Below are 15,617 nucleotides of genomic sequence, written 5' to 3' on the forward strand. Positions count from 1 at the left end.
GAATCCAATAAAGTGAGCTCCAGCAAATATTACAGAATTTTTTCTTGCTGAGACATTTTCATTTTAACAGAAGCTCCTTAGGGTCCCCAAAGCTATTAAGTCCTGGTGAAATGAGGCTAGATTGGATTTCAGATGCTGCCAATTGCAGAGGCAGAGAAGGGGTGGAGGGAGACACAGGAGGGTCTTCGAGTTCCTTATAGTTTCCGGGTGGTGGGGAGGAGTTGTGTGCCTTCATGCCTTCCTGCTCCAGAGGTGTCCTGACATCCTAAGTAGGGGACACAGTCTTGAACCACACTGAATGTCACTGACTACTATTTCTTTTCTTTTTTGGTAAATCCACATGCCTCGGGGCTCCTGTGTATGTGTGTAAGTGTGTGTGTGTGTGTGTGTGTGTGTGTGTGTGTGTGTTTCCATGCACACACACAGATTTGCAAGTAACCAGGTTGGAGGAGGAGGCTGCCATAAATATTAACATCAAACTCTGAAGTGCCCTACAGAGATCCAGAATGGCAGGTCTTCACAACATCCTTCTCTTCAGCTAGAGTCGATGTGCTCAGGAGTGCAGGCACCATCATAGAAAACTGCTCAGAAAATAAAGAACGAACAGAGATGTAGAATCCCTGAACTTGGAGGGAACTTGGATCCCAGTTAGTCTCTTGTTTGCAAAGTACGGTTCAAGATGGGTGCCACCTGGGAGCTTGTTAGAAATACAAAGTCTCGGCTCCCAAAAGAAACTAATGAATCAGAATTTGCATTAACAAGACCCCTGGCGTATCTATGCATTCCACAACCTCCTTTTCTGTTCAACTGCTGACAGGCTCTTGGGCTGTTTCCATGTCCTGGCTATTGTGAATAATGGGGTAATAAACATGAGGGTGCAGATATCTCTTCAACATTCTGTTTTCATTTCCTTTGCATGTATATCCAGAAGTGGAATTGCCGGATCATATGGTAGGTCTACTTTTTTTTTTGGTAGGTCTTTTTAAAAATTTTTTGAGAGATATCCATATTCTTTCCCTAGTGGCTATACCAATTTGCATTCCCACCAACAGTCTATAAGCATTCCCTTATCTCTACATGCAGAAGTTTACATATATACACAATGATATATTATTCAGCTGTAAGAAAGGAGGCGATCCTGCCACTTGCAACAACATGGACCTTGAAGACATTATGCTAAGCAAAATATAAGTAAATAACTGTATGATGCCATTTATATGTGGAATCTAAAAAGGTTAAGCTCGTAAAAGCAGAGTTGAATGGTGATTACCAGGAGCCGGGGGTGGGGGTAAATTAGGGAGACAGTGTTTGAGGCTCCAAACTTGGAACTCATAGAAAAATAAGTCCTGTAGGTCTAACCCACAGCATAGAATTACAGACAACAATGTTCTATCATAAACTTCAGAGTTGCTAAGAGACTAGATCTTAATTGTTCCCACTACAAAAAAGAAGTGATAATTGTATGCTTGGTAGAAGTGTCAGCTGATGTTACAGTGGCGATCCTATTACAGTATATAAATATGTCAGGTCAACACACTGTACACCTTAAATTTGTCAATTACATCTCAATGAAAATAAATTTTAAAATAAGATAGATCAATAAACAAGATCCCCAGAATCTGAGAAATGCTGTCCTAGTCTAACACCTTTCCCTGCCTTCAGAGGCAAAGTGAGGATCAGAGAAGGCCATGGTTTTCCCCCATGTCACACAGACCATCAGGAGTAGGCAGGGATCCAGGCTTCCTAGCTGCCAGCCCATCACATGTTTTGGCTCTGTGTTTCTGCTGCATCCTTTTCCTGGACAGCTCTTGGCTCTCTCCTCTGCAAAACCTCATGTGACCTTCAAGGCCCAAAAGGATGTCAGCTCTCTGTAGAATGTGGCCCCCAGAGACATCCTTGGTGGCAGAGCAAAGTTGCTGTGTCCTTTTCTGTCTTTGACAGGCTACTGTCCCCACACGAGACCTGTGCTGACCTCGGAGAAGAATCCCCAGCTCTCCGCATTTGCTTGAAATACTCAGTGTCCCAACTGTGTCGATCAGGCTCCAGGCAGGAAACAGAATCCAGCTCAGATGGTTCTTAGGATTCGAATGAAGGGGCTATTTATAGAGCTGGGGGACAGGCTGAAAGAAACCCATGAAGGATGGGAAGCCTCCAGGAACTAGCCTCCCTAGGCTTGAAGTAGCAAGGAAAGGAGGTGAGGTGCCCCAGCGCGAGGGGGGATGCTGGAGTCGAGGGGGAGAGGATGTCAGGAATGATGCAGCCATAGCCAGACTGAGATCCAAAGCAAAGAAAGAGCAGGAAGACGTGCCCTGACCAGCTTTCTTCCTGAACTCTGATCTCTTGTCCTGCTGTCCCATGGCTAAGCCCAACTACAGATAAGGAAACTGAGTCATCACACCCAAGGTCACTTAGTGGGCGAGCCACAATTCAAACCCAGGCCACCTGGTCCCAGAGTTCATGCCCTTAACCCTTCACTTTTCCTCTTTATGTTCATTCACTCAATTATCTATTATGTGCAGCTCAGTATTCCAGGCTCTGTGGTTTCCAAATTCTGGGTTTCCTGATTTCCTTTTGAGACTTCGGTCATCAGAACATAGTAAACACCATTGTGTTAAAAGGGAGAATGTTTTCTCTTCTGAAGGACTTGATGGTAGGGGGAGTGACAAGTGGGTTTGGCTTTTGTGGAGGAGGTGGTCAGCCTGGTAGAGGAAAAGTCCAAGATTTCTGACCAGTGTGGGGCTCATGCTGCTCCGAGGGGCCTCTGCTGGTCCTGGGTCACCGGCAGGGGCCTTGAGCTGGGAATCGGCACTGTGAAATGGGGTATTTCCTGCCGTATTGTTACCTAGTCCAAGCTCACTCTGCTTGCCACACAACAGGCCAATGAATCTGAGAGACGAAGTGTTGAGGCAAGGAAGAGACTTTATATGGGACGCAAGTGATCCAGAAGATGGCAGGCTAGTGCCTTAAAATAACCAACTTACTGGGGTCTGAGTGCCAGGTTATTTTATAGATCAGAGAGAAAGAAGCAATGAGGAACTAAAGTCAAAAGGCAGAATAGAAAGAGAGAGGCAGTGGGGAAGCAAAATGAAAGGGTCTTTAGTCTTGTAAAACATCTCCAAGGGAATGGTCAGCCTTTGGAAGGGGTGTGCTAATCTCTTGTATTCACAGGTGGGCAGGGACAAGTTCAGTTCAGTTCAGTCGCTCAGTCATTTCCAACTCTTTGTGACCTCATGAACTGCAGCATGCCAAGCTTCCCTGTCCATCACCAACTCCTGGAGCCTGCTCAAACTCCCGTTCATCGAGTTGGTGATGCCATCCAACTATCTCATCCTCTGTCATAACCTCCTCCTGCTTTCAATCTTTCCCAGCATCAGGGTCTTTTCCAATGAGTCAACTCTTCACATCAGGTAGCCAAAGTATTGGAGCTTCAGCTTCAGCATCAGTCTTTTCAATGAATATTCAGAGCTGATTTCCTTTAGGATGGACTGGTTGGATCTCCTTGCAGCCCAAGAGACTCTCAAGAGTCTTCTCCAACACTATAGTTCAAAAGCATCAATTCTTCAGTGCTCAGCTTTCTTTTAGTCCAACTCTCATGTCCACACAGGACTACTGGAAAACCCATAGCTTTGACTAGACGGACTTTGGTGGCAAAATAATGTCTCTGCTTCTTAATAGGCTGCCTAGGTTGGTCAATAGCTTTTCTTCCAAGGAACAAGCATGTTTTAATTTCATGGCTGCAGTCACCATCTGCAGTGATTTTGGAGCCCAAGAAAATAAAGTCGGTCACTGTTTTCATTGTTTCTCCATCTATTTGCCATGAAGTGATGGGACTGGATGCCATGATCTTAGTTTTCTGAATGTTGAGTCTTAAGCCAGCTTTTCCACTTTCCTCTTTCACTTTCATCAAGAGGCTTCTCAGTTCCTCTTTGCTTTCTGCCATAAGAGTGGCATCATCTGCATACCTGAGGTTATGGATATTTCTCCCTGTAATCTTGATTCCAGCTTCTGCTTCATCCAGCCCAGCGTTTCTCATGATGTACTCTGCATGTAAGTTAAATAAGCAGGGTGAAAATATACAGCCTTGACATACTCCTTTTCCTGTTTGGAACCAGTCTGTTGTTCCATGTCCAGTTCTAATGTTGCTTCCTGACCTGCAAACAGATTTCTCAGGAGGTAGGTCAGGTGGTCTGGTATTCCCATCTATTGAAGATCCACAGTTTGTTGTGATCCACACAGTCAAAGGCTTTGGCGTAGTCAATAAAGCAGAAGTAGATGTATTTCTGGAACTCTCTTGCTTTTTCTATGATCCAGTGGATGATGGCAATTTGATCTCTGGTTCCTCTGCCTTTTCTAAATCCAGCTTGAACATCTGGAAGTTCACGGTGGACTGTTGAAGCCTGGCTTAGAGAATTTTGAGCATTACTTTGCCAGTGTGTGAGATGAGTGCAATTGTGCAGTAGTTTGAACATTCTTTGGCATTGCCTTTCTTTGGCATTACCCTTCTTTGGGATTGGAATGAAAACTAACCTTCTCCAGTCCTGTGGCCACTGCTGAGTTTTCCAAATTTGCTGGCGTATTGAGTGCAGCACTTTATAGCATCATCTTTTAGGAGTTGAAACAGCTCTGCAGGAATTCCATCACTTCCACTAGCTTTGTTCGTAGTGATGCTTCCTAAGGCCCACCTGACTTTGGACTCCAGGATGTCTGGCTCTAGATGAGTGGTCACACCATCATGGTTATCTGGGTTTTGAAGATCTTTTTTGTGTAGTTCTAACAAAGGCACCTTAATTTACATTCAAGCGGAGGGGCAGGGTCCTCCAGGCAAGCTGGTAAGTATGATTATAATAACAAGAGCAATGAAAAGCAAGTCAAGGAAACAGTGTCCAACATGGAGTCAGAATTGGCTTCCTCCCTGCAACAATATGAATGAACAAAGACTACCTGTCATCTAGCAGCCATCAGACCGCAGTCACTCCCGAAGGTGAGCCCCGAGGAAACTCTGGATGTGAAAACCCAGGATACTGGTCCCAGAGAGCTGAGGTGCATGTCAAATAAATGATTTCAGTGAGTCCAGACTCTTGTATCTTCCCATACATAGAAAAGAGCTAAATTCCTTAACTTGGGGTATCTGGTTTTCTTTAACAATAATCTTTTGATGTTCAGACTACCTGCCCTTTATTGCACAACTTCTGTATAACCTGGCTCCCCACCTCGCCTGCTTGGAGCAGTTCTCTCAGGGTTCCTTGAGATTCTGTCTTCCAGGCTTGAAGTCCTAAAAATTCACACCAAATAAAACATAACTCTCAACTTTCAGGCTGTGAATATTTTTGAAGTCCACAACATCTGTGGGGGTGGAGGCCAGGCCTGGGGCCCTGGGGCAGGCTGTTGGGGTGGGGGAAGGTCTAAGGTCCAAAGCTCACTACTACGGGAACTCCCGCCCCTGCAAACAGCCCCCAATCTGGATATTCTCAGACTGATGCCAAAGGAAGGGCAATTTCTGTGTCCCCATGAGGTCCTCACTCTTTAGACTGTCTCCCCTCCCCACCATCTCCAAGCTGAAAAAGCCCTGGGAGTCACCTGCTTTATCCCCTTCATTTTACAAGGGAAACAGATGCGCTTGAGGAAACAAGGTGTGCTGAGGGATCCGCGGCCAGGCAGGGGCAAGGTGGGAACCCTGGTTTACGGGTTCCCAGCCCAGAGCCCCCCGCTCTGCCCTGGCAGGCTGAGTCCAAGGAGCAGAGGCCCCCAGGCACACTGCCGCCAGGCCTTTGTCCTTGCTCTTTGCTGGCCTGGTATGGCTTTTCCTAAAGGCCACTCCTCATCCTTAGGGTCCCTGCTCAGCACATCACCTCAGAGAAGGCTTCTCTAACCATAGTTCTGCAATGGCTCCCACAAAGCCAGGTTCAAATCCCTGATGGGTGACAATGGCTTAATCACTTCACCCCTCTGAGCCTGTTTCTTCAGCTCAAAAGGAGATTAAAATCCCATAAAGGGCTGGTGCAGGCTGAGAGGCGGCAATGTAGCATACGCAGCATGGTGCCCCCCATGTAGTAGGTGCTCAATAAATGCTGGTTTCCTGTTAGTTCTCACCCAATGCTGGAAGAAACACAGAACTCAAAAGGTTCAGCACTGCCCTCAGGAGCACCTAGGTTACTTTCAGGGGTTGGGGTGAGGACAGCGCAGTCCAAAATCCTCAGCCCGATGGTACAAACAACAGGGCACAGAGAAGCCCAGCATGGGCCTCCCTGCACTTAGTGTGGAAGTTCAGATCCCAAGCCCAGTTCCAGTGTCTTTTATGACCCTGCCACAGTCAGGGTGTTGAGGCATTCCAAAGACTCATCCAATTTCAAGGAGAGGGCACAATTTCAATTTCAAGGAGACCTCAGCTTTTGATGGAAAGAGTATCAAAGAATTTGTGGACTTATTTTTGTGCTAAGTTGCTTTGGTAGTGTCCAACTGTTTGTGACCCCCATGGACTGCAACCCGCCAAGCTCCTCTGTCCACAGGATTTTCCAAACAAGAATACTGGAGTGGGCTGCCATTTCCTCCTCCAGAGGGACTTATTTTTAAAAGACCACAATTACAGAAAAGCAGAGAGTGGCTAGTGCTTCCCAGATGGCACTAGTGGTAAAGAACCCACCTGCCAACCCAGGAGACAGGAGATTCTCGTTCGATCCCTGGGGTGGGAAGATCCCCTGGAGGAGGGCAGGCAGGAGTTCAAGGATTGGCCAAGTTGCCTTCCAACAACTTTTACCACCAGCAGGGTTTGAGAAAACCTGTTTCCCAATAGGAGGCAGGGAGGGTGGGATGGGGTGGGGAAATTTTTTTACAGAAACAGAATTGAGTATAACTCAACTGGCTTTGATTCCCTGCCACCTGCCAGGGTGTGTGAGCTTGAGCCGGTGACATGGCCTCTTGGAGCCTCAGCTTCCTTGTCTATAAAACCCAGGCCTTCCTGGAAATGAACGTGGGGCCTTTTTGTGGGAAGGGTGGACGGAGTGTCACCTGGACCCAGGCCAACCCACCCTCTATCCCAGGCAGTGCCAACTGGGCTTTTAAATGACCCGTGACCCCAACAGTGTTGCAAGCAGGTTCCAGTCACTCGGCCTCCCCTTCCTGGTCCCAGGAACCCGCCCCACTCAGGAGCCGCCCCAGCCCTCAGGCCTTGGCTATTTAAGGGAGCTGGGCCCAGTCGGAGGCTGCAACAGATCCGGCCCAGCCCCCTGGGAATCCAGGATGGTGACCTCGACGGGCACCCTGCCCTCCCTCCTGCTGGGAACCCTGCTCACATTCACCTCCAGGGCCCTGGGGGCCAATCCCGGCCTGGTCGTCAGGATCACCGACCAGGGCTTGGAGTACGGTAGGGAGCTGCGGCTGTCAGCTGGATTGGCTGACCTGCTTGGCCCCAGACTGCTCTGGGGACAGCTGGGGACATAGAGGGGACTCTCTCCCCTCAGGATGGTTCAGGCTTCCCAGTCAGGCAGCCCTGGCTCGGGGTCTGGCCTTGTCACCCAACCATTGGGCCATGTGGGCATGTTGCTTGTCTTAGCCGGGTTCCCATTAGCCAAACAGAGATAAAGATTTGGGGGTGAATGTTTGGTTCAGAAGATGATTCCAGGAAACGTTGTAGCAGGATTGTCATGTGAGATGGGGACGGAGGACGCCAGGAGAGGCATGGCAGTGAGCCAGCTATTGCCCCTGTGATAGGAACAGTTTTGCTGGAAAATTCTTGCTCAAGTTTGAAAACACACGCCTTAGAACTAGAGGTTAGAATGGTGGTGACCACCCAGAAGGGGCACAGAGAGCCTGCAGGGGTGCTGAGAATGCCCTGTGTTTTGCTCGGGGTGTTGGCTACATGGGTGCATAAACATGTAAGAATTACCTCCCAGTAGGTTCCTTGGTGACTCAGATGGTAAAGAATCTGCCTGCAATGCAGGAGACCCTGGTTTGATCCCTGGGTTGGGAAGATTCCTTGGAGAAGGGCATGGCAACCCACTCCAGTATTCTTGCCTGGAGAATTCCATGGACAGAGGAGCCTGGTGGGCTACAGTCCATGGGGTCACAAAGAGTCAGACAGGACTGAGTGACTAACACTTTTAATAAGACAAGTGCCCTTTAGGTTGTATTTCTACAGATGTTATATTTCAATTTTAAAGAATGAGCAAAAGTAGAACTGTATTTTATTTTTTATTGATGTATAGTTGATTTACAGTAATGTATTAGTTTCAGGTATATAGCAAAATGATTCAGTTCTTTGCAGATTATATTCCATTATAGGTTATTACAAGATATTAAATATAATTCCCTGTGCTATACAGTAAATTCTTGTTGCTTATTTATTTTATATATAGTTCATATCTGCTAATCACATACTCCTAATTTGTCCCGCCATCCACATTCCATAATCATGTCTGTTTTCGATGTCTGTGAGCTTGTTTCTGTTTTGTATAATAATTCATTTGTAAAATTTTTAAGATGCTAAAACAAAGCCTCAGAAATCATCTGTCCAAGGGGCAAGGGATTGGTGGTATTTATATACCCTTCCCCACAATTCTTGATGGAGAGCTGCTCCTCACATATATGGAGCCTCAATTGCCTTATCTGTTCAAATGGGATAATAACATTCCCTCAGGAAGAGTTGTTGGGAGCCCAGATTGGCTGGAGACAGACAGAAGGCAATCAAGGAAGCCTTCTTGGAGGAGGTGAGGTAGAAATGATACGTGAGAGTTAGCCAGGGACAAGGGATAGCGTTTTGGGAGAGTACCAGCTCCTGTGTGTGCGGGAGGGAGGGCTGCAAAGTGGTAAGAGGCAGAGTGGGGGAGCTCAGTGGTCATCTGTGTACACACATCCACTCCAAGGGCAGAATCCTGGGTCTCTCATACCTCCGATAAACAGAAAGTCCTAGAGTGAATACTGTTTATATTGAAACTCTAGATCAGGCAAAATTTGCCTCTTGTTCCTTTCCGCTGTGTAAGTGTAACCAGTCCTCCAGAGCTGGACATTTTGGTTCCTTTCCATATTTTTAAACAAGATCCACCCTGCTTTGACCTCCTGGGTGTTTACTGAGTGCTTCGTGTGTGCCAGGCACCATGCAAGAGTGCTTTTTATCCTGCCAGACTCCTTTTGGCTTTGCAAAGATCTCTCTCTCTCTCTTTTTTTAAACGTTTTTCTTTTCTTAGATTTTTTTTTTTTTTTTTTTGGTTTAACAATTTTATTAATTTATTTAGGCTTTGCTGAGTCTTCACTGCTGTGCGGGCTTTCTCTCGTTCTGGCAAGCGGGGACTACTCCCTAGTTGTGGCACATGGGCTTCTCCTTGTGGTGGCTTCTCTCGTTGTGGACCATAGGCTCTAAAGTGCATGGGCTAAGTAGTTGCACATGGGACCCTCGGCAGGTGGAATCTTCCCAGACTAGGGATTGAACCCGTGTCCCCTGCATTGGCAGGAGGACTCTTAACCACTGGACCACCACGGAAGTCCTGCAGTGATCTCTTTTAATCCTCACGCCTCCCCAGTGAGGAAAGTATTGCTGTCATTGCTTTTGGACAGACAGAGAATGCCAAGGATGAGGACTTGCTCAAGGTCACCCAGCTAGAGAGACGCCAATGCCAGGATCCTAGCCCTAAAATCTTTGCAGTCTCTTCTACACAGGCTAGACACTGTGAAGGACAGGAAAGAGGCCCAGCCACCAAGCACACGACACTCCTCTCTCGTGGAGCTGCTGACAAAGACAGACCTTCTGTTTTCTCATCCATAAAATGGGCATGAACATAACCACCCCACCTGCAATGCAGTGATCCTCCTGAATATCTCTCCTGCCACTTGGTGCTCTTGGGCGTGCGTGTGTGCTCAGTCACTTCAGCCGTGTCCAACTCTTGCAACCCCATGGACTGCAGCCCGCCAGGCTCCTCCATCCATGGGGATTCTCCAGGCAAAAATCCTAGAGTGGGTTGTCCTCCTCCAGGGGATCTTCCTGACCCAGGGATCAAACCTATGGCTCCTGCCACTCCTGCATTGCAGGCAGACTGTTTACCCACGGAGTTCCCCTCTAGTCCCCTGCTCTAGAGGGGCTCAATAACCTGCAACCATAATAGTGCTAAACAGAAAGTTGACCTCTTTCCCCAGGGCAAGTAGGAGCCATTGAAGGGTTTAGAGGGAGGGAGGCAGGCCAATCAGGCTGACTCCCAGCTTTTTTGTGTCCTCAGTGGCCCAAGAGGAGCTGTTGGCTCTGCAGAGTAAGCTGCACAAAGTCACACTGCCCAACTTCGACGGCGACGTCAGGATCAAACATTTTGGTAGCGTGGACTATAGATTCCACAGGTGAGGCTCCGAGGTGGCTGAGCAGGGGCTGTGGGTGGTGTCCAGACAGGAAGGGAGAGAGAGCCCCAGGATGGCTTAAGACCTCTCTGGGGCAGGCAGTGGTCGGATGGCTCCTCAGAGTTCAGAGGGAAGTTCTGAAAGGAACTTGGGCCCTTCATTTGTTCATACAACAAATATTAATGAAGAGCCACTAGCTATGTGACCTGAGCCTTTGTTTCCTTATCTGTAAAATGGGGATAACTTTCTGCCTCTTTGGAGTGATAATCCAGGCTCTGGTCTGACACTGGATATAGTCTGGAAGGGAAGATAGACCTTAAGTTTTTTTTGGTAAATTAAACCTTTAATTTTAGATATAGTAACCCAACTCTTGGAACTGAGGTTGGCACATCTGGAGGAGTCAAGGAAGGCTTCCTGGAGGGGGTGGCATTTCACCTGAGTCTTTAAAGGATATTTAGACCAGAGCAGTTGATGCTTTAAAAAGAAAGACATCAGGCTTTCCAGGTGGCTCAGTGGTAAAAAATCCACCTGCAAAGCAAGAGACACGGGTTCAATCTCTGATCCTGGAAGGTCTCACATGCCTCGGAGCAACAAAACCTGTGCACCATAACCGTTGAGCCTGTGCTCTAGAGCCTGGGAGCCGCAACTACTGAGCTCATGTGCTGCAACTGCTGAAGTCCGAGAGCGCTAGAGCCTGTGCTCTGCAACAAGAGAAGCCTCTGTGATGAGAAGCCCTTGCACCACAACTAGAGAGTAACTCACCCTCACCGCAACCAGAGAAAAATTGTATGCAGCAGTGAAGACCCAACCCAGCCAAAAATAAATAAATAAATATCTTCTAAAAAGACATCAATCACTTTTTGAAGGCTTGGCAATGGAGCAGGGACAACTGAGCCCATGACTCATCACACCCCTCTCTGCTCACCACCGATGACTTCTTCCAGTCCTTCTTTTATTCAGTCCATCACTAAACATCTATCAAGCACCTACTGTGCACCAGGGAAAGAAAAGGGATCTTGACCATTCCTTTCCCACCAACAGCCCCAGGATGCGTATGGTCTGGGTTTGCTTCTCCCAGGCCTTTTGTGTCTCTTCTTGAGCCTGCCCTCAGCCTTCTCTGAATGAGTTCCCCCTCTGCATGTGGAGAGGAAAGCGATGATGGGGTGCATCTCTGCACCTTACTTGAGGTCCCAGCCAGGGTCGTGAGATTTGTGGGCTCTGATCCTGACTGTGTGACTCTGGGCAAATGCATGCCTTCCAAGAAGTTCTCTTTCCCCCTGTGTGAAAAGGGAACCTGAACAGTGCTGACCCCCTCTGTGAGACCAAGTGATGCAGTGCATGCAAAGTACTTGGCAAGGCTGCATGGTTAGCTCAGGGCACACAGCAGGTAAGTAGGAGTTGGATTCCAGGTCCCAGGGTGAGAGCAAGACCCCTGCAGAGACCAGACCTGCCTCTGCCTCCATGCTGATGCCTCTTCTGTGGGTCTCTCTCCCCAGCCTGAACATTCAGAGCTGTAAGCTGCTCGGCTCCGCTCTGAAGCTCCTCCCCAATCGGGGCCTGCATTTCTCTATCTCCAACTCCTTCATCCAGGTCACGGGTGACTGGAAGGTGCGCAAGAGGATACTGTAAGTTGGCTGTGCTCCCAGGCCCTTGGAACCTTGACCTTGGCTTTCCTTCCATCTTTCTTGGGTGTAGGGTGTTCCTAGCTTTCCCCACAGCAGACCCCCAAGGCAAGAATTCAAGTGCAAGTACTTTATCTGGTGAGTGACTCAGGGAAACATCCAAGGATTGTACAGAAGTGAGGTGGGGAAGAAAGGAGTCGGCTTGGCAGCTACTGGAGTTCAACCGTCCCAGGGACAACCGTCTTGGGGACATTGTAGGCAGAGCGCACCTCTGAGTTACCCCAGTCTCCTGTTTGCCATTGGTCAAGGGTGGGCTGACCTCTCCAGCATTTTGAACTGTTCTCTGACTTCTGAGGTCCTTGGATGGAAGGTAGGTTAGTCTCCTCAGGCTGCCATAATGGAATGTCACAGACTGGGCCAGAGCGGGGGCGGTTAAACAATGGGAATTTTTTTTTCTCACACTTCTGGAGGCTAGGAGTTCAAGATCAAGATGTGGGCAGATTGAGTTTGCTCTGAGGCTTCTCTCCTGGGCTTGCAGATGGCTGCTGTCGCCACGTCCTCACATGGCCATCCTTCTGTGAGCCTGCACCCCTGGTGGTTCTCTGTGTGTCCAGATCTCCTCTTCTTAGGAGGACAGACTGGACTCTAGGCCACCCTAATGGCCTCATTTTAACTGGATCACTTCTTTAAAGGCTGTATCTCAAATACGGTCAAATTCCGGGAACTAAGTGGCCTTTAACATACAAATTCAGGGGACACAATTCAACCCGTAACAGGAGGGCAAATACGGGTGATCTGGCCATGCTGACACTGTAGACCTGCTCTGTCCAATATAGTAGCCTTTGCCCCCACGTCCTTACTGAATACATGAAAAGTGGCCGGAACAGATGGAGATCAGTTGTAAGTGTAAAACACTAGATTTGAAGACTTAGTACAAAAAAGAACATAAGATATCGCATTAATAATGTTTATGTTGATCACATTTTGAAATGATAATCATATACTATTCAAATTACTCTCACTCCTTTAATTTTGCTTTTTTTAAATGTGGCTACTAGAAAATTTTAAATTTACCCATGTAGTTCACATTATATTTCTGTTGGACAACACTGCTTTAGAAAGATGCTCAGTATGTAGATCAGTATATTGGGCTTCCTTGGTTGCTCAAATGGTAATGAATCTGCCTGCAAGGTGGGAGATCTGGGTTCGATCCCTGTCAGGAAGATCCCCTGGAGAAGGAAATGGCAACCCACTCCAGTATTCTTGCCTGGAGAATCTCATTGGCAGAGGAGCCTGATGGGCTACAGTCCATGGGGTCATGAAGAGTCAGACACGACTGAGTGACTAACACTTTCATCTAGGTCATCAATTGTTGTTGTTCAGTAGTTAAGTCCTGTCCAACTCTTTGTGACCCCATGGACTGCAGCATGCCAGGCTCCTCTGTCCTCCATTTCTCCTGGAGTTTGCTCAGATTCGTGCCCATTGAGTCAATGATACTATCTAACCATTTTTTTCTCTATCAACCCTTTCTCCTTTTGCCTTAAATTTTTGCCAGGGTCAGGGTCTTTTCCAGTGAGTCGGCTCTTCACATCAGGTGGCCAAAGTATTGGAGTTTCAGCTTCAGCAACAGTCCTTCCAATGAATATTCAGGTTTGATTTCCTTTAGGATGGACTGGTTGGATCTCCTTGCAGTCCAAGGAACTCTCAAGAGTCTTCTCCAACACCACAGTTCAAAAGCATCAGTTCTTTGGCGCTCAGCCTTCCTTCTTCATGATCCAACTCACATCCAAACCTGACGACTGAAAAGCCATAGCTTTGACTGCATGAACCTTTGTCGGCCGTCATTAATATTTGCATATTAATTCAGTTTCCATGATAGGAATCAGGCCATACGCTTCAAGATCTCTTCATATGACCATATGAATATCTAGCTCATTCTTTTTTAAAATTTCTTTTAATGTAATACTTTTACTGAGGTGAAATTCACATGACATTTTAAAGTACCCAATTCAGTGGCATCTAGTACATTTACAGTGTTGTGCGACCGCCACCTCTACCTAATCCCACAATATTTCCATCTCCCCAAAAGATGTTCCATACCCATTAAGCACTCGCTCCCCATTTGCCCCTCCCCCAACCCTGGGCCACCGCCAGTCAGCCTCTGTCTCTATAGATTTGCCAATCTGGGACCTTTCATACACATGACATCATACAGCACACGTATTTTTCTGGCTTTTGTCATGCAGCATAATATTTTTTTTAAATATTGGTTAATTAATTTGGCTGCACCGGGTCTCAGTTATGGTACACAGTATCTTCAGCCCTGTCATGTAGTAAACTCTACTCCCTGACCAGGGATCGAACCCACACCCCCTACATTAGGAGTGCAGAGTCTGAGACACTGAACCACCAGGGAAATCCCTTATGCAGCATAATATTTTTGAGGTTCATCCACACTACAGCACATATTGGTGCTTTATTCCTTTGTATGAATGAGTAATATTTCACTGTATAACTGGACCACATTTGACCTCATTCTTTGTAAAGGCTTCATCACATAGATGCCCACGACTTATTGAATCTGTTCTGACTGGTTGACATTTAAGTTTAATTCCTCATTTCTTGCTATTCCCCATGATGCTTCAGTGAACTTCCCCACACAAATATCTTGACAGGATAAGCCACAGACTAAAGACTTAGAAGTAAAATTACTGAACCAAAGATATGTAGTTACAATCAGGATCAGTTCAGCTCATTTCAGTCACTCAGTCATGTCTGACTCTTTGCGACCCCATGGACTGAAGCACACCAGGCTTCCCTGTCCATCACCAACTCCTGGAGCCTACTCAAACTCATGTCCATTGAGTCGGTGATGCCATCCAACCATCTCATCCTCTGTCGTCCCCTTCTCCTCCCGCCTTCAATCTTTCCCAGCATCAGGGTCTTTCCCAATGAGTCAGTTCTTTCCATCAGGTGGCCGAAGTATTGACGATTCAGCTTCAGCATCAGTCCTTCCAATGAATGTTCAGGACTGATTTCCTTGAGGATTGACAGGTATCATCTCCTTGCAGTCCAAGGGACTCTCAAGAGTCTTCTCCAAAACCACAGTTCAAAAGTATCAATTCTTCGGCGCTCAGCTTTCTTTATAGTCCAACTCTCACATCCATACTTGACTACTGGAAAAACCAAAGCTTTGACTAGATGGACCTATGTTACCAAAATAATGTCTCTGCTTTTTAATATGCTGTCTAGGTTGGTCATAGCTTTTCTTTCAAGGAGAAAGTGTCTTTTAATTGCATGGCTGCAGTCACCATCTGCAGTGATTTTGGAGCCCCAAAATATAAAGTCTCTCACTGTTTCCACTGTTTCCCCATCTATTTGCCATGAAGTGATGGGACGAGATGCCATGATCTTAGTTTTCTGAATGTTGAGTTTTAAGCCAACTTTTTGACTCTCCTCTTTCATGTTCATCAAAAAGCTCTTTAGTTCCTCTTCACTTTCTGCCATAAGGGTGGTATCATCCACACATCTGAGGTTATTGATATTTCTCACGGCAATCTTGATTCCAGCTTGTGCTTCCTCCAGCCCAGTGTTTCTCATGATGTACTCTGCATATAAGTTAAATAAGCAGGGTACAATATACAGCCTTGGTGTACTCCTTTCCCAGTTTGGAACCAGTCT

General features: G+C 47.0%; 1 protein-coding gene across 1 annotated transcript in view; it reads left to right on the forward strand.

Annotated features, from left to right (window-relative positions):
• The first annotated feature begins 7,231 nt into the window (after nt 1-7,231).
• LBP (lipopolysaccharide binding protein) overlaps nt 7,232-15,617 on the forward strand; it is a 35,096-nt gene continuing 26,710 nt past the window's right edge. The window contains exons 1-3 of the mRNA XM_055543238.1: nt 7,232-7,360; nt 10,203-10,317; nt 11,811-11,939. Coding sequence (XP_055399213.1) covers nt 7,237-7,360; nt 10,203-10,317; nt 11,811-11,939 — 368 coding nt within the window. The 5' untranslated portion in view covers nt 7,232-7,236. The remainder of the gene's footprint in view (nt 7,361-10,202; nt 10,318-11,810; nt 11,940-15,617) is intronic.

The sequence above is a fragment of the Bubalus kerabau genome, chromosome 13 (genome assembly GCF_029407905.1).
Source record: "Bubalus kerabau isolate K-KA32 ecotype Philippines breed swamp buffalo chromosome 13, PCC_UOA_SB_1v2, whole genome shotgun sequence".
Classification (NCBI taxonomy): Eukaryota; Metazoa; Chordata; class Mammalia; order Artiodactyla; family Bovidae; genus Bubalus; species Bubalus kerabau.